General features: G+C 44.7%; 1 protein-coding gene across 1 annotated transcript in view; it reads left to right on the top strand.

The window, feature by feature from the left end:
* The window catches only part of RELL1 (RELT like 1), a 106,566-nt gene that overhangs the window by 74,615 nt on the left and 6,675 nt on the right, over positions 1-25,276 (top strand). The window contains exon 4 of the mRNA XM_082252812.1: positions 1,781-1,856. Coding sequence (XP_082108938.1) covers positions 1,781-1,856 — 76 coding nt within the window. The remainder of the gene's footprint in view (positions 1-1,780; positions 1,857-25,276) is intronic.

Below are 25,276 nucleotides of genomic sequence, written 5' to 3' on the forward strand. Positions count from 1 at the left end.
CAAGTAGTTTAGCCCCATTGACATTTGAGCGTTTTGTAGCTCAAAGCTACAAAAAGCTCAACATTAAAAATACTATTGTTTTAAATCATGCCTGGTCACAGCTGAATGCTCAGGCACTTGACGCTAAAGTGCAGGAGGTAATTTTTAAGCAGATTTGGGTGTTTTTGGCCCAATAGACTTCAATAGGAGTGCCTGGAGAAAAAAAGTGAAAAAAATTGAGATTTTCAGCTGCTCTTGTAGGGCTGGGCAAAAAATCGATTAAATCGATAAATCGATTTTTTAGTGTAAAACGATTTTTTTTTTCAAACTCGAGTTTTTTGCCACTATAGTTTTTTACATAGCGCGATATGAGCCAGCTCCCGCCCCACGTAACCATAGACAGTACACACACACTAGAGGTCACTCAGGGGCCCCCATGGCCTGCATGCGGGACACTTACCTGTACAGGCGGGCCGCCCTGTGCACCAGCCAGCTCCTAGTCCGCTGCACACCGCACAGCCAGGCCGGGAACCGGCCACAACACACTGAGAACTCCCCAGTAACCGGACCGCTGCCGCTGCCATCTCTGCTCAGAGTCTACGAGGAACGAGCCAATCAGCGGCCACCGCCAGGCCTGGATGTGACGTCAGCTGCCAGGAGAGGAAGCGGGCGGTGCGTCTGAGGGGAGGCGGGGTTATACCTGTACAGGGGCTGTGATAGGTACAGACAGAGACTAGCCACACCTGTCCAGACATAGAGCCAGACACAGATCCTCTTGAATGGTGGAAGCTGCATCAGCCCAACTTTCCAAGGCTAAGCTTACTGGCTAAAAAATATATCTTTCTATTCCAGCCACTAGTGCCCCCTCAGAGAGGGTATTTAATGTGGGTGGGGGAATAGTTACCTGCAACTGGGCCTGCATTAAGCCAGAGGTTGTGGACAGGCTCGTCTTTCTTGCAAAAAATGTTTAGAATGAGCATGCACTATGTTAAAGAGATCTAACAAGCACGTGTTTTGTTGTTATAGATAAAAGTTTACATTTGTTCACTCTTTGAGCAGGCTATATGTCTGCCACAAGCATGTTTCATTTTTTATATTCACAGTTCACACTATACTGAGAAGAGTTTATTTTGTTAATTGTAATGTTATATGTTACAAAATTTGTAATTATCAGATTTGTTGAACAGCAAATTTAAGCTACTGTGAAGTTGTTGCACTTTTGCTTAAACCTGGGTTAAAGCTTGAAATTGTTGAATGACAGAGCCTCATTTACTTTTTGTTTTGGTATTCTATGCATTTTAACTCTTGAGGACAATCATAGCAATAAAGTTGCACTTTTGACACTATATCTGATGTCTGCAGTCATTTTTTAAGTGCATTGAAAAAAAAAAATCGAATCGAAACTCTAATTTTTCTTTAAAAATCGAAGATTTTTTTTTTAGGCAAAATCGCCCAGACCTATGCTCTTGTGGTAAAAGTCTGTGTGTCCAAAAAATGCAAAATCTAACCCAAAAAGCCCCTGTACAACAAATCGTGCCGAAAATGCCCATAGAAGCAGAAAAAAAAATTGAATACGCTGCTCTTGTGTGAATATAGTCTTTAAGTTGGATAAAAAATTACTTTCAGGTAAAAGTTTGTAATAAACGAATGTGTTTACAATTAAACTGTCTTTTTTATAAATGGAAATCAAGCGTCAGAATATTGTCAGAGACGTAGCCCATTTTCCCTGTAGGACCCCAGAGATTGCCAGGCATCCGGGTACTCAGCTCTCACATCTTTAACTTTTTTCTTGTCTTTGCAGCTAATGCTGATATTCTGAGAGCCATGGTCGCAGACAACTCGGCAGTAGGAGACAACAGCGTGTTTGACCCAGAGACGTAAGCCTAAAGTTAAAGCTAGGTTCACACTGTTGCAATCAGGTTTTGATCTGACTTTTAGTGTGTGATTATGTGAAGCAACTTGGATGTGGTTTGCATATTTTATGGGGCCAGAATTGTGGTGGAATCGCACCAAAGTAGCACTGGACCCTTTTCCAAAATCCACGCTGCATTGATGTGAACTGGCACCATTGAAAACAATGTGATTTCCATTGCCATGCGATTGTGTGTGGCTCAAGTCGCAACTGAAATCGCACTAGTGTGAACCAGACCTAAGACAGTCAGCCAAATATACTTCTTATTGGGAAAATATGCTTGTACACTTGTACATTTGTTTTTATATGGCCTTTTCTAATAATGGAATAATGGGGCTACAACAGAAGCTATTCTTTATTTTAAAGAGGACAGTCTTTGATGTAAGTAATTCCCAATGATCTTATCGTTTTAACACATTAAAAAGGACTAGTTCCTGAAAGCGGAGTTCCACCCATGTTTTAAACTTTATAGAAATTGTTGGCATTCCTCAATTAAAAACAGCATTGCCGACTTTTTTTTTTTCTCCCTTAATCGGCTTACCTTGTTGCTAGGGGGTAAGCAATTTTCTTCCTCCTTCGGCGCCGCGGCGAGATGCGTCACTTCCTGCGGCGCACAGGCTCCTGCGAGATGTGCATCATCATTCCCAGGAGTCTGTGGGGAGGAAAATTTTAATACAGAGCGGACAGCTGACTGGGAGGATGCGTGGACGTAGTTGCTGCAGCGTCATCGGGTCTATACAGGGGGTGGGGCGGATGGGAGAGCTGAGAGGAGTCGGGACGGAGGTCGATGAAAGTTGTAAGAGCGGAGTGAAAATTGTAAGAGTGGAGTGCTGACTGAGAGGAGGTGGGATGGAGGTGCGGCCGTGTCAGTAATGCAGGACTTCTAGCCATTAAAACTGTCTCCTTCTGATCAAATATATGTATATATTAATATTAACCTCCTTAGCTGTATTCTCGAGTGTGGCTCGGGTTGGGGTTTCACTGCCATAAGCGGTAACCCCGAGCCACACTGGTGCTACTGCCAGGGAGCATCACTGGATCCCTGTAGAGGTTACTTACCTTGTCCCCGGGATCCTGCGATGTGTCCCTGCAGCATACGGCGGCCGGATCTTCCGCCCGATGCTTGTGAGCCCCGGCTTCCATCTCCTGCAACGTGACGCTCGCAGGGGGGTGGAACCGGCGGCAAATCCAAATGGTAAAACACACAAACACACTGATTTCATTATAAAATAAATTGCCATTAGTTTGCCCCCCCCCCCCCCCCCCAGCGCCCTTGCCTGCAGTTTTACTGTAATATATATATAATATATATATTTATTATTATTATACAGGATTTATATAGCGCCAACAGTTTGAGCAGCGCTTTACAATTTGAGGGAAGACAATACAGTTACAATACAGTTCAAAACAGGAGGAACTAGATTGCCCTGCTCATTAGAGCTTACAATCTAGAAGGGAGGGTCAAGTGAAACAAAAGACAATAACCGTGGGGGATGGGTTGATGGAGAAAATGGAGGTACATTTGTTAGGGGTTGGTAGGATAGGCTTCTTTTGAAAAGGAGGGTTTTCAGAGATCGCCTAAAAGCTAATAGAGTGGGAGATAATCGCACAGATAAGTGTAAGGAGTTCCATAGGACTGGAGAGGCTCTGGAAAAGTCCTGGAGGTGAGCATGAGAGGAGGTGACAAGGGGGCTAGATAGCAGGAGGTTTTGAGAGGAACGAAGAGAGCGATTAGGTTGGTATTTTGAGACGAGGCTGGTGATGTAGCTGGGGGCTAAGCTGTGGATTGCTTTGTAAGATGTTGTTAGTATTTTGAATTTAATTCGTTGGGTGAGCGGAAGCCAATGGAGGGCTTGATAGAGAGGAGCAGCGGACACTGAGCGATTGGTAAGGTGGATGAGCCTGTTTAGAGGTATGCCAACGAGAAGGGAATTGCAGTAGTCGAGGCGCGAGATAACCAGGGAGTGAACTAGGAGTTTTGTTGTGTCTTTGGTTAGAAAGGGGCGTATTTTGAGATGTTGCGGAGGCTGAGGCGGCAAGATTTGGAAAGCGATTGAATGTGGGGTTTGAACTAGAGTTCAGAGTCCAGGACAACACCTAAGAGCTTGGCATGCGGGGGTGGGCTGATAGTAATGCCATCGATATTGACAGAGAAATCAGGGGAAGAGGCACGTGGTGGAGGAAAAATGATAAGCTTGGTTTTGGATGGATTGAGTTTGAGGAAGTGGTGAGAAATCCAGACCGATATGTCTGATAGTAAATTAGTGATACATGAGGAGACTGAGGGAGGGAGCTGAGGGGCGGATAGATTTGGATATCGTCAGCGTAGAGATGGTATTGGAAGCCGTGGGAGGCTATCAACTGACCCAGAGAGGAGGTGTAGATTGAAAATAGTAGGGGTCTAAGAATCTCAGAGCCTTGTTGACCCCAACAGAGAAGGGAAGAGGAGAGGAGGAAGTAGAATTGTATGCAACGCTAAAGGTGCGCTTGGTTAAGTAGGAAGATAACCAGTGAAGAGTACAGTCACGGAGACGAAAGGCATGGAGTTTTTTTGAGGAGGAGGGGATGGTCAACCGTATCAAAGGCAGCAGAAAGGTCCAGAAGTAGGAGTACGGAATAGTGTCCATTGGTTTTGGCCGTTAGTAGATCGTTTGTCAGTTTTAGGAGAGCAGTTTCAGTGGAGTGTTGAGGCCGAAATCCAGACTGAAGGGGATCAAGGAGTCTATTCTCGGCAAGGTGGTCTCACAGTCGTTTGTAGACTAGACGTTCGAGGAGTTTGGATGAAAAGGGGAGCAAGGAAATAGGACGTAGGTTGTTCAGATCGGTTGGGTCCAATGAGGGCTTTTTAAGAATGGGGCTAACTAGTGCATGTTTTAGAGAGTTGGGGAAGATGCCAGAAGAGAGGGAGAGATTGAAGTTGTGGGTTAGAGAGCATAGAATAGGGCCAGAAGGTGAACGTAGCATTCGTGAGGGAACAGGATCCAGAGGGCAGTTGGTTAAGTGGATGTTAGCAAGTAGTTTAGCAACCTCATCTGTAGTGGTGGGGTTGAATGAGGGAAGTAATGATCGCACCTGTGGTCATGAAGCATAAGGCATGGAAGGTATCTGAACAGCAATGATCTCCTTACGAATTGTATCAATCTTCTGTTTGAAGTGGTAGGCAATCTCCTGGGCAGTGAGTGAGTTGGTGGGAGGTGGTAGTGGAGGAAGGAGTAGAGAGTTAAAGGTATCGAAGAGTTGCCGGGGGCGTGATGACAGGCTGTTAATGAGAGTGATAAAATAGGTCTGTTTGGCAGTGTGGAGATTGGAATTGTATTTTTGGAGGGCAGATTTATATTGGTTGAAATGCTTCTGAGACCGAGTCTTACGCCATGGGCGCTCAAGAGCACGGCTATGCTTTTTCAGACTTCTAGTGTTATCGGTTTGCCAAGGTTGAAGGGGTCGGGGCCTGATTCGGTGTGTGGTGAGGGGGGCCAGTGTGTCCAGGGAGGCTAAGAGTGAAGCGTTGTAGACAGAAGTGGCTAGGTTGGTGCAGGACAGGGGTGCGATTGTGTCATAGAGGTGGTCGGTAGCAGAGTAGAGAAGAGAAGGGTTGGGATGGCGTAGGTTTCTGCGGGTAACTGTAAGGTAGCTGGAGGGAGAGGAGGTGGAGGAGAGGGAGAGTGTGAAACGAATAAGGTAGTGATCAGAGTGAGGGAGAGGATTGTTTGAAAGGTTGTGCGGAGTGCATAGGTGGGAGAAAACAAGGTCAAGGATATTGCCTTCAGAGTGAGTAGAAGCATGTATCCATTGCTTCAGGTCAAAGGAGGAGGTTAGACTGAGCAGTTTGGAAGTGGCAGGAGTGTTAGTATTAATAGGGATGTTGAAGTCGCCGAGAATGATTGTGGGGATTTCGGAAGAGAGAAAGTAAGGTAGCCAGGCAGAGAAGTCGTCAAGAAAGGTCGATACTGGTCCAGAGGGGCGGAAGATCACAGCTATCCTTAGAGAAATGGGGGAGAAAAGACGAACGCAGTGTACCTCAAATGAGGAGAGGGAGGTGGCTGAAGTACCTGAAAGGTGCTATGTGGGGCTAGAAGGATCCCGACACCCCCTCCCTTGCGTCCACATATATATAAGCTGTGGGGTGGAGAAGAGGGGTGAAGCAGAGGGAGTTTAAGGATAGAAGACAGGGCTGTCAGAAGAAGTGGTAGAGAGGTCACCTGCAGTCTGTGGTGTATATCTCCGCCTTTACTGTGTTCATACACTTTGTGCATTCTCTGAAGTGCAAAAATCAGAAGTGCGTCCCACTTAGAGAAATCGCCCCTACTTTGAGAAGAGAGCCCCCAGAAAGTAAACGTTTCCCCCCTTCACATGTGCCTTCCCCAAGTGATGTTCTAATTTTATACTCTTAGACCTGGGGTGGGGGCTTATCCAATTAAAGCGGAGTTCCGGCCACAGAAAAAAAATTTCAATGAACATACCCCCGGGACAGTCGGGGCTAGTACATTCCACAATGGCTAGCCTCTGATCTGTCCCGGTTTGCACTTACCTTTTAGAAGAAATACTTACTTTTAAAATTTCTTCTCCTGCGCTGCCATCTCAGGTGTGGGCAGCTTGAAGCCAGCGCGATCCTCTTCTGCGTCCTCTTCGGTCCCACGATGCACTGCGCCGGCCCTGCCGTCACTTCCGGGTCTGCAGCGTCCTCCCTGCACAGCTTCTGGGCATGCCCAGAAGCTGTTTAGCAAGGTTTGACGCGCCTACACTGGAACTGACGTCGGGGCGGTGCAGGCGCATTGATTCATACCAGTACTCGGGTACTCTGATGATAGGTACTCGGGTACTCTGATGACGGGTACTCTGATGACGGGTACTCGGGTACTCTGATGACAGGTACTCGGGTACTCTGATGACAGGTACTCGGGTACTCTGATGACAGGTACTCTGGTACTTTGAGTACCCGTCACCGGAGTACCCGAGTACCTGTCACCTACCCATCAGAGTACCCGAGTACCTGTCGCCTACCCATCAGAGTACCCGAGTACCTTCCACCTGCTCATCAGAGTACCTGACACCTGAAGTACCCGAGTACTTGCCACCTGCTCATCAGTACCCATCACTACTCATCAGTACCCATCAGTACCTATCACCATCAGTACTGATCATCCGTACCCATCAGTACAGTATCAGTATCACCTATCCGTATCAGTACTACTCATCAGTACCTATCACCTGCCTGTCACCTGCCCATCAGAGTACCTGAGTACCTGTCACCTGCCTATCGGAGTTCTCGAGTACCTGCCACTTGCTCATCAGTACCAGAGTACCTGTCGCCTGCCCAGCAAAGTACCTGAGTACCTGTCACCCTTCATACAGCCACCATGTCTAAGTCCAAAAAGGTTTATATACGTCCTCCGTTTAAACCTAAATACCGGTGTTATGGCAGCAGATAGCTGCCATAACCCTGGTATTTTTTTAAACGGTGGACGGTTGGCTTTCCGATAACGGTGGTCCCAGCGGCGGATTCGCCGCGGGATCACCCTTCCGGGGTGGTGGAAGAGGTGCCCCCCCCCCCCCCCCGCCGCATTCTGGTCCTTTTCCCCGCTTACCGGACCCACCGGCAGCGGGGAAAACGATCCGGTCCCAGATCCTCACAGACAGGATGTCGAGTGAGGGCAAGCTTGCCCTCACTCGACTCTATGGTCTTGGAGGACCGGAGCTACGGCAAACGTCGTTGCCTAGCAACCAGTTTAAAGGTCCCTTTTTTTTTTTTTTTTTTTTTTTTCATTTTATTTAATTTTTTTATTTTTTATTTTTTTATTTTTTCTATCTTTTAGTGTACTTGTGAGATCTGAGGACTTTTTGACCCCAGATCTCACAAAAAAGAGGTCCTGTCGTGCCTTTTTCTATTACAAGTAATGTTTACATTTCTTGTAATAGAAATAAAAATGATCAATTTTTTTTTTAAAAAAAACAGTGTAAAAATAAAAAATATTAAATAAAATAAATAGAAAAAAAAACAAAAAAAAACAAATTAAAGCGCCCTGTCCCCGCGAGCTCGCGCGCAGAAGCGAACGCATAAGGAAACCCCTCCCACATATGTAAACAGTGTTCAAACTACACATGCGAGGTATCGTCGCGATCGTTGGAGCAAGTGCAATAATTTGAGCCCTAGACCTTCTCTGTAACTCTAAGATAGCAACCTGTAGAAATTTTTAAAGTGTCGCCTATGGGGATTTTTAAGTACCAAAGTTTGTCACCATTCTGTGAGCGTGCGCAATTTTGAAGCATGACATGTTGGGTATCTACTCGGCGTAACATTATCTTTCACATTATGGAAAACAATTGGGCTAACTTTACTGGTTTCTTATTTTTTAATTCAAAAAAGTGAATTTTTTCTCAAAAAATTGCGTTTGGAAGACCGCTGCGCAAATACAGTGTGATAAAAAATATTGCAATCTCCATTTTATTCTCTAGGGTTTCTGCTAAAAAAAAAAAAAAAAAGTTATGGGGTTCTAAGTAGTTTTCTAGCAAAAACAACTGATTTTAGCTTGTAAACACCAAATGTCAAAAATAGGCCTAGGCAAGTGGCTAGGATGCTTGATGATGCTCCTTGGATGTTGGGCCCCTCTATATGGCTAGGCTGTGAAAAAGTCTCACACATGTGGTATTGCCATACTCAGGAGGAGTGGCAGAATGTATTTTGGGGTGTCATTTTTGCTATGTACATGCTATGTGTAAGGAATATCCTATAAATTGACAACTTTGTGTAAAAAAAAAAAAAAAAAAAAAAAAGTTTTTATTTTTTTCCCACATTTTCCAAAAACTTGTGGAAAAAAATGACATGTTCAAAGGACCCATAATGCCTCATAGAATATACGTTGGAGTGTTTGCTTTCCAAAATAGGGTCATTTTGTGGACTTTTTCATTGTATTGGTGCTCTAGGGCCTTGAAAAGTGTGATAGGTAGTAAGAAAGTTTTATGTGTATTTATGCTCCTAAAACGCCTTATGGTGCTACTTGGACGTGGAGTCTCTTTTTGTGGCCAGGCTGTGTAAAAGTCTCACACATCTGGTATCACCATACTCAGAAGGAGTAGCAGAATGAATTTTGGGGTGTCATTTTTGCTGTGTACATGCTATGTGTTAGAAATAGCTTATAAATTGACAACATTTGGGAAAAAAAAGAAGAAAAAATTTTTTTCTTAATTTTCCCAAGAATTGTGGGAAAAAATTATAACTTCAAAAAACTCACCATGCCTCTTACTAAATACCTTGGACTGTCTACTTTACAAAAAGGGGTAATTTGGGGGGTATTTGTACTGTTCTGACATTTCAGGGCCTCAAGAAAGGAGATAGGCCATCAGTACATCTGGTGTGATCAATTTTCAGTAATTGGTACCATAGCTTCTAGACTCAATAACTTTCACACAGACTAAATAATATACACTAATTTGGGTTAATTTTACCAGAGATATGTAGCAGTATAAATTTTGGCCCAAATGTATGAAGAAAAATACATTTTTTGCAAAATTGTATAATGGAAACTAAAAAAAATTGTTTTTTTTTGCAAAATTTTTGCTCTTTTTTTGCTTATATCACGAAAAAAAAACCCCAGTTGTGATCAAATACCACCAAAAGAAAGCTCTATTTGTGTGAAAAAAAAATGATAAAAATTTTGTTTGGTTACAGTGTAGCATGACTGAGCAATTGTCATTCAAAGTGTGAGAGTGCTGAAAGCTGAAAATTGGTCTGGGCAGGAAGGGGGTCTAACTGCTCTGTATGGAAGCGGTTAAAATCTTAAATTTTTCAACACAAACTTCTAATATTATTTCATTGACCACCTTTTTCTGTATATGTTTAAAAGATGAAAAAAAAAATGCCTATAGTTACTATTTATACACTCCACCCCCCCCCCCCCCCAAAAAAAAAATCTAAAACAAAGTACATTGTGGGGTTATTTTTAATTTGTATTGGTAAAGCATGTGATCCTAATTTCTGTTTTTTTTCTTTCCTGCTGCTGTTCTTTGGATATTTTGGTGAGTTTCTTTTTCTGGGATTTAGGAATGGGAAACTTGGCACTGAAGAAAAACTGTGAGCTAGACTGAAACTTCTTATCGGTTGTATCTTGGATAGTTTTCTAGGGGATGGCGTACCTGTGAAAGAAAAATTTGACTATTCCTAACCATTGCAGCTGAAAAATGCTGCTCCGTTCCTGAGGAATCTGCACCTGTATTCCCTGGGAAACAGACATCCTCAGAAGAGTCAATGTTTCGGGTGCCGTGCAGCTCTCAATGTTCTCTTGCTGACCGGTGTCATTACAGGATTGACCAGAAGATCACCACTCACTGACATGTTAGTTTCCCGGCACACTTTGGGGGAAGGTTACAGAAGACAAAGCATACAAACAAAATAAAATATTTAAAATTAAAATAAAAAATGGGATAAAATGTATGTAGAAACACTACCCAAGTACTCTTCTGTTCTTGGAGCTTGAACAAAAGTAGAGTAAGTCAGCAACTTTCGGAACCCAAACATTTTGAGAATTATTGAACTTTGAAAAGCAGACTTGATATTTTTTTAATCTAGTGTAGTTGCTGGCTCCCAACCGTTTCCAGCCAGATGCAGACTTGGGGTGCTTTTGGAGCATTGTATATGCTAGAGAAGATGAAAAGGACAAGGCCGCATAGTGGACAACAGCTTAAAGAGGAAGTAAACCCTTCTCTGACACTTTTACCTATAGGTAAGCCTATGATAAGGCTTACCTATAGGTACTGTAAATATATCCTAAACCTGCACCGTTTAGGAGATATTTACCTTACATGCAGCCAGTGACGTCACTGGCGCATGCGCTCTGAAGGAACGGCCGCTGGTGCCGTTCTTTCAGAGTCCCGTGCCGTGACCGTCGGCTCCCGCGTGCGCGGGAGTGACGTCGCCGCGGCTCCGGCCAATCAGATGGCTGGATGCCACGATCCCGGAAGACAGGCGACTGGACATGTCACCCGTCATACAGGTAAGTGGGCGCATGGCGGGGGCTCGTTCTAAGGTAAGTATTTCATAATGAGCTAGTATGCGGTGCATACTAGCTCATTATGTGTTTCTCTTTCAGGTTGCGAAAAAAAAAAAATCTATGGGTTTACAACCTCTTTAAAGTGTATATCTAAAGGCAAAACATTTTTCAGTTTTAAATAGAATGGGGAAGGGTTGGACCACCCACCATGTTTTTACATGACATGGGTTGGACCACGGATACCAGATCTAAAAGTGAGAGAAAATGCAAACACTTTTTGGCTTTCATCAAAGCAGGAATAGAGGCAACGTCTTTTTTTAGACAGGTGTCATTTTTAGGATTTCTCTCACATTGGAGAGATTTACTCAATCTTTCTGTTGTGTCTACAGCATAAGAAGTAGAAGGACATCTCCTTACTGGGACAGAGATGGCTAAAAACTTGATGGGGGTTTTAACCATTACCAAATTTAAAATGGGGGAATAAGTTCAGCATGAGATAGAATACCCAGTTTACGGCCGCAGGTTACGACCAGATTTCCTGCTACAGGGTGGCAGCTTTGCACAGAATCGCGAACATATATGTGATTCTGCACTTCCGCATAGGGGGCGCGCGCTGCTGGCACCCTGCAGCAGAAGCCAATCAGCTGGTGTCGGCCAATGGATGACCACTGGCATCCACTGATTGTCAAGGAGAGACAGGATGGAGCTCTGCATATGTAAACAATGCAGAGCTCCGTCCTGTCAGCAGGCATGTGGTGAATTTTGTTTCCCTGCAAATTGGGGAATAAAATCCAGCACATCGCTTAATAAAAACACCACACTGTGTACACACAAACACTGGTTCAGCACACATTTAACCCTTTGATCACCCTGGATGTTTACACTTTCCCAGCCAGTGTCATTCGTACAGTAACCATGCATATTTCTCTATCGCTCATTGACAGACGTAGTCTTCTTGATTCTCAAGAGCTGGGTTATGTTGTCTCCGCAGGAGTAGGACTAGGCAGAAAGACAAAACGTTCTGGCTCCACCTTAGGGGCAGTCCCTGAGGGTATATCCTCCCTCTCTCTGCTACAGGGAATCAGTTTTTTTCTGTCTAGTCAGGAGTAAGGACCTAAGTTCCTTGCTGGGATCTTTTGGTCCTGGCAAGACTTTTTTCTTTAAGAAAAAGACATTTTTTAGGTAGTTTTTCTCCAGTGTTTTTCCTGTGAGATCTTCAAGCAAAAATGCCGGACTGGGCGACACTTGTGGTCACCCCAGCCGGCCTACGAGCGCGCGCAGACCATGGCATTGCGCTTGGTCGGCCGCGACACATTCAAGTAAGTATGCGGGGCCGGGCGACGGGCTGGATGTTGAGATCCAGTGGTCACCCCGGTTTTCTGCCTACGAGCGCGTGCAGACCAGAGCTCCGCGCTGGGTCGGCCGCGACGGAGTCCCAGTGGAGGGACTGACCTTGCGAGTTAAAAGTCTCGCTTGGACGCCAGGAACCAGAGAGTCGAGGCGTCCGGAGTGGTCCACAAACCCCCACCCCGGTGGAGAGGGTATTGTGAAGAGAGGGTGCCTGTCGGTTCGGTATGGTGAGTAAACGTTCCCTTTTTTTCCTCGTTATGAGGCAGTATGTATTATGGGCCCCTCCATATATGGTCAGTATATATCTGATACTTACAAGTCCCCCTTGTAATACAGCATGTGTTTGTGGGAAGTGGACTTGGTTTGAGAGCTAACACTCTACCCAGCAGACTGTAACATTACAGCAGACATAGGAGGTATAATCCTACCTTATTTGTAGGGTATCTCCTGTAGATCCATATATCGCCTCTTAGCAGAGATGCAGGTGGATGTGCTGGGAAAACGATTTCGGCGGTCCGCCGCCATTTTGCCGTAGACCAAGTGCATGTATGTCCTCAGGTCACGCCGGCCGCCATGTTTTTGGAGTCTTATGTCTCTTCTATGGGGGCGGCCATGTTTTGTGAGCCCAGCTACCTCGTGGAGAGCTGGGAACGCCAGAAGGCGTACACAGGGGGCGGAGCCACGTCCTTCTACCCGGGAAAAAGCAACAGCTCCTTCCAGTCTGTGTAAGACAGACGCTGACTGCAGTTGGTTGGAAACTGCACTGCATCGGTTGGTGAGCCTTGGGGGTCCCTCTCTCTCTCTGTGGGATCGAGAAGCAGGTACTCTGAGAGGCGCTATTGCGCTAGGCGGAGACACACAAAAAAAAAAAAAAAAAAAAGTTTTTTTTGTTTTGCTGGCAAAGGTGTCCTGAATTAACATGGACCCTGCCACTCATGTATCTCCACCGGATCCCCTCGAGGGGTCTGCGGGATCCTCCAGCACCCCACTGACAATTGAATCATTGTCAGCTATTATGGAAACTTTTGTGTCCCGGGTGGAAGTAGCTTGTCAGGGACAGGGCGCAAGAAAGCGACCCCCGCCTAACCCCTTATTATCTGAAACCTCGGATTCAGACTCTGAGCCTATTTCTGCAGTTGCAGGTACTTCATCTGGGATTGGTGTCTCGGGCCCTGTCTCTTCAGACAGCGAGGAGGATGTTTCGGCATCAGCCATAGCCCGAGAGGAAGCGTTGGTAAACGCACTCATTGTATCTGTTCAAGAAACCTTAAGGTTACAGGGTATTCCATCGGAAATAGCTGAAACTGAAATCCCTTTTGGGACTAAAAAACGCATCAAAGTGGCGAAGGTTTTTCCATTGCCCAAATGTTTTGGCAATTCAATCGAAGAAGAATGGCGTCTGCCAAAACGCACTTTTACTATTTCTAAACGCATTGACAGGCGTTATCCGTTTGAGGAAACCCTCATTAAGAAATGGACAGAACCACCTGTGGTGGATTCACCAATTGCTAGATTGAATAAAGCCACGGTTATTCCTCTAGAAGACGCTCCGTCTTTTAAAGATCCAGTGGACCGCAAGATAGAAGCTATGTCTCGCACCATGTTTTCCTTGATTGGATCAGCTTTCAGACCTATAATAGCTATTGGTCTGGTTTCGCAGGCTGTAACTGAATGGACCAAGTGGTTACGCCGGGACTTAGAAGAGGTCCCTCAGGCGGTATCAGATTTGTTGGAACAAATGATACAGGGGTTACAGTTTGTGTGTGATGCGGCGTTAGACGCCACTCCATTATTGGCGCGAGCATCAGTCTCAGCAGTGGTTCTATGGCGTACACTGTGGCTAAAAGGTTGGTTAGCCGACCAAGGTTCCAAAAAAGCATTGGCTAATATCCCCTTTTTAGGAGAGCGTCTATTTGGAGCCAACTTAGATGAGATCATTAAGGATCTCACGGGTGGAAAGAGCACCTTTTTACCGCAAAATTTTAAAGGTAAAGGAACTCGTCAAAGACGAGGGCCTTCTTTTTCTGCTCACAAGAGGTTTTTTCGTCCCGCGGGTGAAAAAACTAAGTCCTCCAAAGCTCCTGCAGGAGGCGTCAGGGGTCGTTGGTCGGGCAAGCAAAAGCCCGCCCCCTCCAGACCTGAAGATAAACCGTCCAAAGCCTGAAGGTGCGCCCCCACCTATAACTGGGGTGGGGGGACGTCTTCGCCGGTTCCCGGATCCATGGCTTTCCAGAATCCCGGATAAATGGGTTTGCGAAGTCATAAGGTCAGGGTACAAGATCGAGTTTCGATCTCTCCCACCGGCGCGATTCTTCCCTTCCAATATCCAACTATCCTCAGATCGTTTAGAAGATCTGCGGAGAGCAGTCACAGATTTACTACAACAAGGAGTGGTAGTCCACGTTCCTTGGACAGAACGGTTTCAAGGGTTTTATTCAAACCTATTTACAATACCCAGGAAAGAGGGCAAAGTGCGTCCAATTCTGGACTTAAGAGCACTCAATTCTTTTGTCAACATAAGAAGATTCAGAATGGAGTCCATTCGCACAGTAGCAGCCTTCCTGCATCCAGGGGATGTCCTAGCGTCCATAGACATCAAGGACGCCTATCTTCACATTCCCATTTTCGCAGGACATCAGCGGTTTCTACGCTTTTCCGTAGAAGAGAACCACTATCAGTTTGTGGCGTTACCTTTCGGTCTCGCCACGGCTCCGCGGGTCTTCACAAAGGTGTTGGCCCCAATGTTGGCACTTCTGCGCCAAAGAGGCATATCGATCCTTGGTTACCTAGACGATCTTCTGCTTCATGCAGAGTCTCCTCAGACCTTGCTACAAAACATAGAAATTACTATGATTTCTTTACAGGAATTCGGGTGGCTGGTGAACCAGCAAAAGTCATTTCTGGTTCCCACCCAGAGGCTCGAATATCTGGGTCTAATTCTAGACACAGTCAGGACAAGAGTTTTTTTCTTCCGGTAGGGAAACTCCGAAAGATTCAATCAGCAGTCCAGTTGTTACTGTCCAACAGCTGGTCTTCCCTTCGGACTTGCATGAGGGTTCTGGGGTTGATGGTGGCTTCGTTCGAAGCAGTCCCATTTGCCCAGTCCCATACCCGAATTCTTCAGCAAGAGATTCTTCTCAGATGGAATCGGAATCCGGAATCCCTGGACAATCAGATCCGATTGAGCAAACAGACCAGAGAGTCTCTGGTCTGGTGGCTTCGGTCTCCGATGCTCAGCCAGGGAAAGTCATTTCTGCCAATATATTGGACGATAGTGACCACGGATGCCAGTCTATCCGGATGGGGAGGAATTCTCGGTCAGTTATCTGTCCAGGGACTTTGGTCCCTGGAAGAATCCAGGTTACCGATAAATGTATTGGAACTGAGAGCGATCAGACTTTGTCTGATTCACTGGACCGAGCAGCTCCAGGGCAGCCCGGTTCGGATCCAGTCGGACAATGCCACGGCCGTGGCTTATGTCAATCACCAGGGGGGCACCAAGAGTGTCCGAGCGGCCAAAGAAGTGGCTTGCATTCTTCGCTGGGCGGAACGATTTGTTCCAGCAATCTCTGCGGTGTTCATTCCGGGGGTGGAGAATTGGCAGGCAGATTATCTCAGCCGTCAGACTCTGGATCAGGGGGAATGGTCCCTCCATCCAGATGTTTTCCACCAGTTGTGCCTACGGTGGGGCACCCCGGATGTGGATCTGTTGGCATCACGATTCAACAGGAAAGTTCAGAGATTCGTGGCTCGCTCCCGCGATCCTCTAGCAGAAACCGCAGACGCACTGATCGCCCCGTGGGGGCAATACCAGCTAATGTATGCCTTCCCTCCTCTCGCGTTACTGCCAAGACTTCTTCGCAGGATAGCAAAAATTAGGGGGTCCCCCTAGGGTGTGGGACTTTAACGGCAAACACACTTCCACAGATATGTAAAAGTAAAAATATTTTTATTAACAAGTTTAAAATAGATCTCAATGGATCAGAGGTATTACATAAATGATATAGAAAACAACAAAGGAGGTATGGTAACACAAATAATTTGAAAGAAATAATGATGCATATACTCAAAGGTATATGTTGGTTTCTTGAAGGAAATCCTCCCACCCGACGCGTTTCAGGCACGCAGGCCTTTCTTCAGGGGTCTGGGAAGTGGGGAGGTTTTGTGATTTCCTGCATAACATAGTAGATATTGTATAAATTGATTGCATAAAAAATTATGTCAGTTTCAGTATATTTCAAATATTAAATGTTATACCTGTAGAAGAAATCTGGATATAAAAGTTTCGTACCTGTAGTTTGCTGGAAATGTGACAAGAGAGTCACTGCTGATAAGAGTAAGAGAAAAGAGGGGTTCCGCTGTGCTGAGTGCCGAAGTATGCACCCCTGGGTCCCTGAGGGTGTGAATCTTCACCAATGTGGCTCCAGCGAGGATGCCTAAGGGGAGGCTGCACGTGTCTCTGTGTGAACGTATATGTAGGAGAATAAAATTATTTGAAGATGTATTTACAAGGGATGACTGATCTGCTCTTAGGGTAGGTGTAGAAGTAAGGGGAGAGGTACCTTGTAATAAATGTATTGACGCTTCTGGTTGAAGAGGATGTGCCTGTTGTGTTGAAGATCACGGGGTAGGGGATGTTGTAAGTTGGTAGAGTCCGCTGAAAAATATATATTATATATATATATATATATACACATATGTGTGTCCTGTTATATGTTGAGGTTGGCTCGTACAGCATTCTATCAAGGAGAGTGTTTGTTTAATACTCATACCTTAGTCTATTTGTTACGTAAAGATTTCCTGACCAGGAGTCATATTGCTGCTTCTCAGTAATTAGCAGAATTTTGTTGTCCCTAGATAAATGTTGGAATTTTAAGGCACGTCAGGTTTAAAAGATAGGATGTAACAAGTATTCATAATTATAAATACTGATTTAAATATACCTAAATAGAGTGAGTCAATCCATGTTTAGGTTCTCTCCTCTAGGTTGTTTGAGAGGTGCATCTGGGAACCAGAGAATGGCATATAAGTTACACATAGTGGGCAAGTAAAGGGTGAAAGGGTGGAGATAAACTAAAATACATTAGATCCAGCTGGTGAATTACCTGGTGATGTTGCAATAGCAAGAGTTATTCAGGAGTCGATTGCCCTGTAAGGTGCCTAAAATGACATGTTTTATCCCCATTAGGATTAACCAGTAGTAAAATGGTAGAAGTAGCTTATAGGGGGGTCCCCGGTGGTTACCTTGTATGTGGCAGGTTGTGTGTGCAGTCCTCGGCGGCGGATGCTGTGTCTGGCATCCGCCGCCGTTTAAATGCCCATGAAGGACGCCGGAGCATGCGCAGTGCGAGCCGCGTGCACGCTTCGGCGTCATCTGTGCAGCCAATGGCATCCCCCGCCGATGGAACGCAGGACACGCCCCCGGATGCGGAAGTGCGGCCTGCGTTTCAACGGCACCGACGCAGTAATTGGTCCCCAAACTGCGGGCGGGGCCAGTGGATTCGGCCGTCATCCGCAGGAGGGGCCAAGGAGCGGGGGGGCCCGTAACATGGTCACGTCTCCCCCCGGGTGCGCCGGGTGGGGTCACAAGGGAAAGATCAGCCCCAGGGGATGGAAGAAAAGAAGAAGGGGGCGGGGTCGGCTGCCGCACATAGGATTCCCTGTTAGAAAAAGAGAAGGAGCATAGTGTGTGGAAAAATGCCTGGAAAATAGTTGGAAGATAGGGTAGGATAGGGTAGTTGGTGAAGAATGCTTTAGTTTGTTAAAGACATTTATCAATAATACAGACATAATATATTGGATACTTCAAAATGAGATATAGCATTATGTCAAAGTTAATAAATAAACATTATAACTGTATATATGAGGGATGTATGTTTAACATAGCTTGTTACTAGTTGAATAGTATTAGAAAGACGTTAATATTGAGTATTGAAATAGATAGAATATGTCTTCAATAGTCCTTGTATATAAAGTTGTTTCCACATTACATATGCACATATGTCTATATTACGTAGTACATAGGTATGAATAATGAAATAAATAAATAAAGAAGAGGATTATGATGTAAAACCTGGGAACAGGAACCTCTAATGGTCTGGGAACGTCAGATCTAATTGGTGAAAACAGAGCAATAGACAATCCGTTTGAAAAATTCATATTGAGATGCATTACATTAGTACATATAGAGAGAGATATATATGATTAGATGAATAGTTATGGTGAGATCAGGGGAAAAAAAAAAAAAAAAAAAAAAAAAAAAGGGGAAAGAAGAATGGCATGTAAGGTGAATGGGATTATTTTTCCCAGCCTCCAGAGGAGAACCCTTCCAAAAAGGGTCGGAAGCTGAGAGAGTCATTGAGGCCTGGGGGCGAGGTGGCGTTGAGTTCTACTATCCAACGTGTTTCACGTTGTAGGAGTATTTTGTTCCAGTCACCCCCTCTTTTATTTGGGTGTATTCTATCTAGAATTATGAATTGAATAGCCGGGAAGTGGCCGTGGTGAAAGTCTCTTACATGTCTGCCTAAAGGGAGATCAGGGTTTGCCGTCTTCATGCTTATAATGTGTCGGTAAGCTCTGTTGTGAAACTCAAGTTTGGTTTTGCCTACATAATACCCACCGCAAGGGCATAGTAGTAAATATACTACCCCGGTGGTTTTACAATTGGCGTAGTGACGTGGTTGGTATTTTTTACCGTTAGGTAGAACAATGTTGGGGGTTACGCACATATATTGACAATATGGACATCCACCACAACGGAAGGTTCCTGGTCTTTTGCAGGGGTCTCGTCTGGGTTCACCTGTGTATTCGCTGTGGACTAGCATGTCCTTCAAAGATTTTGTTTTTCTAAAGGTAATTGCTGGATATTGTTGTATATGTTGGTTGAGGGTGGGATCGATTGTCAAGAGATGCCAATATTTGTTAATAATTTTCTTGACAGTGGCATGCTGTTTAGTGTATTTGGTGATGATTCGGATAGTGTCTGTTTTCTTTGTTGTTGCTTTCTTAGGTAATTTAGGGAATAGTAGATCTGCTCTATTTTTTGCAGCGGCACGTTTGAAGGCTCTCTTTAAACATGTGTTGGAGTATCCCCGTTTACGGAGTCTCTCTCTGAGTTTGTTAGCTTCGATTTGGAATGTTTCATTCTTTGAGCAGTTGCGACGAATTCTGAGGTACTGGCTGTAGGGAATAGATTTGAGAAGAGGGGCTGGGTGTGAGCTGGTGGCATGTAAAATGGTGTTCCCAGCAGTGGGTTTCCGGTATATTGAGCTAGTGAGTAGGCCTTCTGTGTTTTTTTTTTTTTTTTTTTTTTTTTTTTTTTTTTCGCAGGATAGAGGAGGAAGGAATTCCAGTAATTCTGGTAGCTCCGGACTGGCCTCGTCGAGCTTGGTACGCCGACGTGGTCAGACTGGTGGCGGACGTCCCGTGGAGACTTCCTCTCAGGGAGGACCTACTGTCTCAGGGACCGATCTTCCATCCTGCTTTACGATCGCTGGCTTTAACGGCCTGGCTATTGAGACCCAGGTGCTGAAGGACAAAGGTTTGTCAGCTTCAGTTATTCCTACTCTAGTTGAAGCAAGGAAAGCGACTTCCAGAAAGATTTATCATCGCACATGGAAGTCCTACATTGCATGGTGTGAACCTTTGGGGTTCCGTCCTCGGTCTTATTCGATTAGTCGAATATTGGCTTTTCTGCAACAAGGGGTTGAGCAGAAACTGGCCTTGAGTACTATCAAGGGTCAGGTCTCAGCATTAGCTATCTTCTTTCAGAAGCCTTTGGCTACTCATTCCTTGGTGCGGAATTTCATCCAGGGGGTGCGACATCTGGCTCCGCCAGTGCACGCGCCGTTACCCCCCTGGGATCTTAATTTAGTGTTGTCGGTTCTTCAGAAACCTCCCTTTGAAGATATTAGGGAGATTCCTCTACCTACGTTGTCCCAGAAGGTGGCCTTCTTGGTGGCTATTACTTCTGCACGCAGGGTGTCAGAACTGGCCGCATTATCTTGTCGTTCACCATATCTGGTGGTTCATAGAGATAAGGTGGTTCTTCGTCCGAATCCATCCTTCCTACCAAAAGTGGTTTCAGAATTTCATCTGAATGAAGAAATTGTGTTACCTTCCCTGTGTCCTAAGCCCAGTCATCCACGAGAGTTTGCTTTACACTCCTTGGATGTGGTCCGGGCGATCAGGGTATACTTGAAAACGACAGACTCGTTTCGCAAGACGGATTCACTTTTTGTGATCCCAGATGGACCCAAAAAGGGGTTGCCTGCATCTGCCACGACCATTTCCAGATGGATCAGACAGACGGTAGTACAGGCTTATTCTATTAAGGGTCGGGAGCCCCCGTTCCCTGTTAAGGCGCACTCCACTCGGGCACTTAGTGCGTCATGGGCCTTTCGCCATCAGGCGTCAGTGGTCCAGGTGTGCAAGGCGGCTACCTGGTCGTCGGTGCATACCTTTACTAAACATTATAAAGTTGATGTAATGGCATCGTCTGATGCCTCGTTTGGCCGCAAGGTTTTGCAGGCCGCAATTTGAGGAGACCAGTGGTCTACCTCGAGGGTTTTTCCGTTGGAAAATGTTTTCTTTAGTCTCATTCTTTGTTTATAATGAGCCTTTAAAACTTCTAGTTTGGCACCGGTTGGGCCTTCTAGATTGGATTTGATTTTGTCAATCCCACCCCTCATTTGTGGCACTGCTGCTGGATGTCCCAGCTCTTGAGAATCAAGAAGACTACGTCTGTCAATGAGCGATAGAGAAAAATGGATTTTTGTAAGATCTTACCGTAAAATCCTTTTCTCTTAAGCTCATTGACAGACGTAGTACCCGCCCCTCTATCATTGAGTTGGGTTGGGTTAAATTCTCTGTTACTGCTTTAGAACAGAACTGATTCCCTGTAGCAGAGAGAGGGAGGATATACCCTCAGGGACTGCCCCTAAGGTGGAGCCAGAACGTTTTGTCTTTCTGCCTAGTCCTACTCCTGCAGAGACAACATAACCCAGCTCTTGAGAATCAAGAAGACTACGTCTGTCAATGAGCTTAAGAGAAAAGGATTTTACGGTAAGATCTTACAAAAATCCATTTTTTTAGCACTGATCACTGTAGAAGTGTCACTGGTTACAACAAAGTGTCAGATTGTCCACCTCAATATTGCTGGTCCGCTATAAGTCGTTAATTGCCGCCACTACTAGTATTAAAAAAAAAAAAAAAAAAATCCAGTATATATACCGTATGCCATAGTTTGTAGACGTTTTAACTTTTGCACAAATCAATCAATATAAACTTATTGGGATTTTTTTTAGTAAAAATTTTGTAGCAGAATAAATGTTTGAAGAAATTAGGAAATTAGATTTTTTATTTTACATTTTTTTATTTATTTTTTATTAGATATGTTTTATAGCAGAAAGTAAAAAATATTGTTTTAGTTGAAAAATTGTCTTTTTTTGTTTATAGCCCAAAAAAATAAAGACAGTGGTGATCAAATACCACCAAAAGAAAACTCTGTGGGAAAAAATTATATCAATTTTATTTATGTACAGTGTTGCATGACCACGCAATTGTCAGTTAAATTAATGCAGTGCCATATTAAAAAAAAAATGGCCTGGTCATGCAAGGGGGTAAATCTTCCGGTCAAAAAAAAAAAAATGAATGCTTGGGAAGTGGCAATAAAGGTATTCCTATTTACATAGGTTTGGTTCCCTACATAGTATTAGTTTGCTTTAACGTATTTGCATTTGTATAGCCTGGTCAGCATTGGAGCACAGCTGCCCTCTTGAGGGTATTTGTATATATGCAGGAATATTTGGAAATGGAGAATCACATAATCCTTACAGTAAGACTGATTTAATTTGGAGTTGACAAAATGTTCACAAAAGTGCAGATTTACTTCAGTTATTCAATAATTTTTCAGGTGATATTAAAAAAAAAAAAACAGGAATTTGCTTTTCACATGAGTAGAGAAATAAATTAATCTTTTTACTTTTTTTGAGTGGGCATTTTGTAGATTGCCTAGGGAGGAAGCGGTTATACCAAGATCATGACTGTGGCTGCAGCTACGATCCGGGTATTGATTTTTACAGCCAGCTTTTAGGTAAAAGTGATACGAGTGACTTTACAGCTGTCTAATCATTTTTGCAGGGCATGGAAGGGCCCCCTTCCTCCCACCTGCCCCCCTTCCTGGTCTCTTTCGTGCCACCAGGGAGCCCAGTTCTGTTACAAGTCCGTTCTCCGATTTTTCTCTGTGATGAATGAAGCTGAAGGATTTTTTTATTTTCTGGTTTTGGTTCTGTGTACCAGCTAGGGAAGCACCTGATGAAACCGATCTGTGTTTGATCAAATGCTTTGAAGGGTAGAGGAGGGATCAGGGGGTCTAATAGACCCCAGATTTCTCAATAAACAATACTTGTCACTGTTCAAGCACACCCATCCCCCCCCCCCCCATCCTTGCGTGCAAATGCAAAGACACACATGGGTCCGTCACGCATATGTAAACAGTGACTGCACCTTACATGTGAGGTATCGCCATGAACAGCAGAGTGAGAGACCTAATGCTAGCACCAAAGCTTATGTTTAACTCTATAGTGACAATCTGTGAAGGCTTTTAAAGTGTCCTCTTTGGACAATTTTAGGTAGCGTAGTTTGTCACCATTTCACAGGTGTGGGCAATTTTAAATCTGGACATGTTTGATATCCATTTACTCGGTGCAACTTTTTTTTTTTTATATTTTACAAAGAAATTGGTATTCTATTGGAATTGTGTGGACTAGAATTGTGTATTTATTCAGAAAATTTTGCGCATGGTAAATGGCTGTGCAAATACCATTTGACATAAAAAATTTCAATAGCCACCATTTTATTCTTCAGAGCCGCTACTTTCTATGAATATATAATGTTTTGAGGTTCTAAGTAATTTTCTTGCAAAAAGTGCTGATCACAAGTATGTGAAAAATCTCAGAATTGCCCCGGTAGGCAAAAAAAAAAAATAGTTTGGCCTTTTTTACATTTTACAGGCCTTTTTTACATTTTACAGACATACATTTAGACCAGATCAGATTCTTACAAAGCCACCTTTAAAAATGATTCCTGTCCGTCTTTTATAATGATTCAAGAGACAGAATTCTATTGAGTAAATTTTAATTCCCAAGAACTGTTCTAATTTGTCACTATATTAATGCCGCTTTGAACTGTATGCCCTGTTGCGAAATCTGCAATGTTGGTGAACACCTAGGAAAGAATGGTTAAAGAGGATGTAAACCTGCAAAAAATAAATAAAAAAAAACCTGAAAGACAAAGGCATAATGACCTAGTATGCACTGGATACTAGCTCATTATAAAATACCTTCGAGAGAAGCCCCCCGCAGTGCCACTCGCTCACCGCTGACACGGCCGACATGTTCACCTGTCTTCCTTCCGGGTCGCGCCCTCCAGCCATCTGATTGGCCAGAGCCACAATGACGTCACTCCCGTGTGCATGGTAGCCGCCGTTCACGGCACAGGGCTCTGAAGGAACGGCACGGGTGGCCATTCCTTTCGAGCGCATGCGCCAGTGATGTCACTGGCTGCATGCAAAGTAAATATCTCCTAAACGGTACATGTTTAGGAGATATTTAAAGCACCTATAGGTAAGCCTTATCATAGGCCTACCTATAGTTACAAGTTACAGAGGTAGCTCTGCTTCCTCTTTAAAGCAGAGTTCCACCCAAAAGTGGAACTTCCGCTAATTTGCTTACACCCCCCACATGTGGTACCTTTCAGGGGGGAAGGGGGAATGGGTACCTGTGTTTGACAAGCACCCTTCCCCACTTCCGGGGAGACAGCGCCGCGGCACTGTCCCTCGGAAGTTTGCCCCCCCCCCCCCTCCTTCCCCCGCCGCCGAGCCAATCCGAATGCGCAGCGCGCAAGGCTTCACTGCCGGGTTCCCTTACCGGCAATGCCGGCGGCAGCACGTGGTGGAAACCATGGCTGTGATGCCGACATCGCTGGACTCCAGGGCAGGTAAGAGTCCTAATATAAAAAGTCAGCTACAGTATGTGTAGCTGCTAACTTTTAATTTTTGGAGGGGGAGGCTGGAACATTATATATTTAATATATATTAATATTTATGTACAGTAGCTTACAAATGATTTGTGATACAATTAACTGGAAAAGTACAATAGCTTAAAGAGGATGTCTGTCTACATGTTTAACTTTAATGTTGCCTTGGATAAGATTCTTGGGAAAATGGAGGTGACTTACTGTATAAGAGATTGCCTTTAGCTAGGGATGCTGATATTTTTGTTGGTAAGAGCAGTGCTTTTTTTCAGCGGGAACGCGGGGGAACGCAGTTCCGGCACCTCCAGCACTGACTGTATGTAATGGCAAGGGGTTCAAGGTCTATTAATGCTAGCTGCTGGGGGGATCTATTGTTGCTGGAGGAGATCTACTTTTGTAGGGTTTTAGATGGGCGTCTACTGTTGCTCAGGAGGTCTATTGTTGTTGATGGGGGGTCTACTGTTCCTAGGGGTCAGTTGTTGCTGGGAGGGATCTAGTGATGCTTGCTGCAGGGAAATCTGTTGTTGCTGCTGGGGGTCTATTGTTGCTAGGGGAGGGGGTATTTTGTTGTGAGTGATACATTGTTGCTGGGGGAGGGTCTATTGTTGCTGGCTGCTGAGGAGTATATTATTGCTGGCTGCAGGGAGAGCTGTTATTGCTGCTGGAGATCTTTTGTTGCTGGGGGAGGGGGGTATTTCCTTCCGGGTGGTTCATTGTTGCTGAGGGGATCTATTGTTGCTGGCGCATGTGATCTTCTTTACTGTTTTTCTTGCTATTATTAACAAATTACTTAGTACCACAATTGTTACATGGTTCTGTATTCTCTAAAAGTATTTAGGAGGTGGAACTAAGGAATGGTGCAGGAGGTGGGTAGGGGGGGCAGAGACAAGGGGTGACTCGAAAAGGGGAGTTCATGCACCTATTGTCTGAGGAAAAAAAAGCCCTGGGTAAGAGTAAGGCAGACAAAACCATCTAACAGCCATGTGTACAGCATATGATTCCATGTTTATAGATCATA

The sequence above is a fragment of the Pelophylax lessonae genome, assembly GCF_965119305.1.
Source record: "Pelophylax lessonae genome assembly, chromosome: 1".
NCBI lineage: Eukaryota > Metazoa > Chordata > Amphibia > Anura > Ranidae > Pelophylax > Pelophylax lessonae.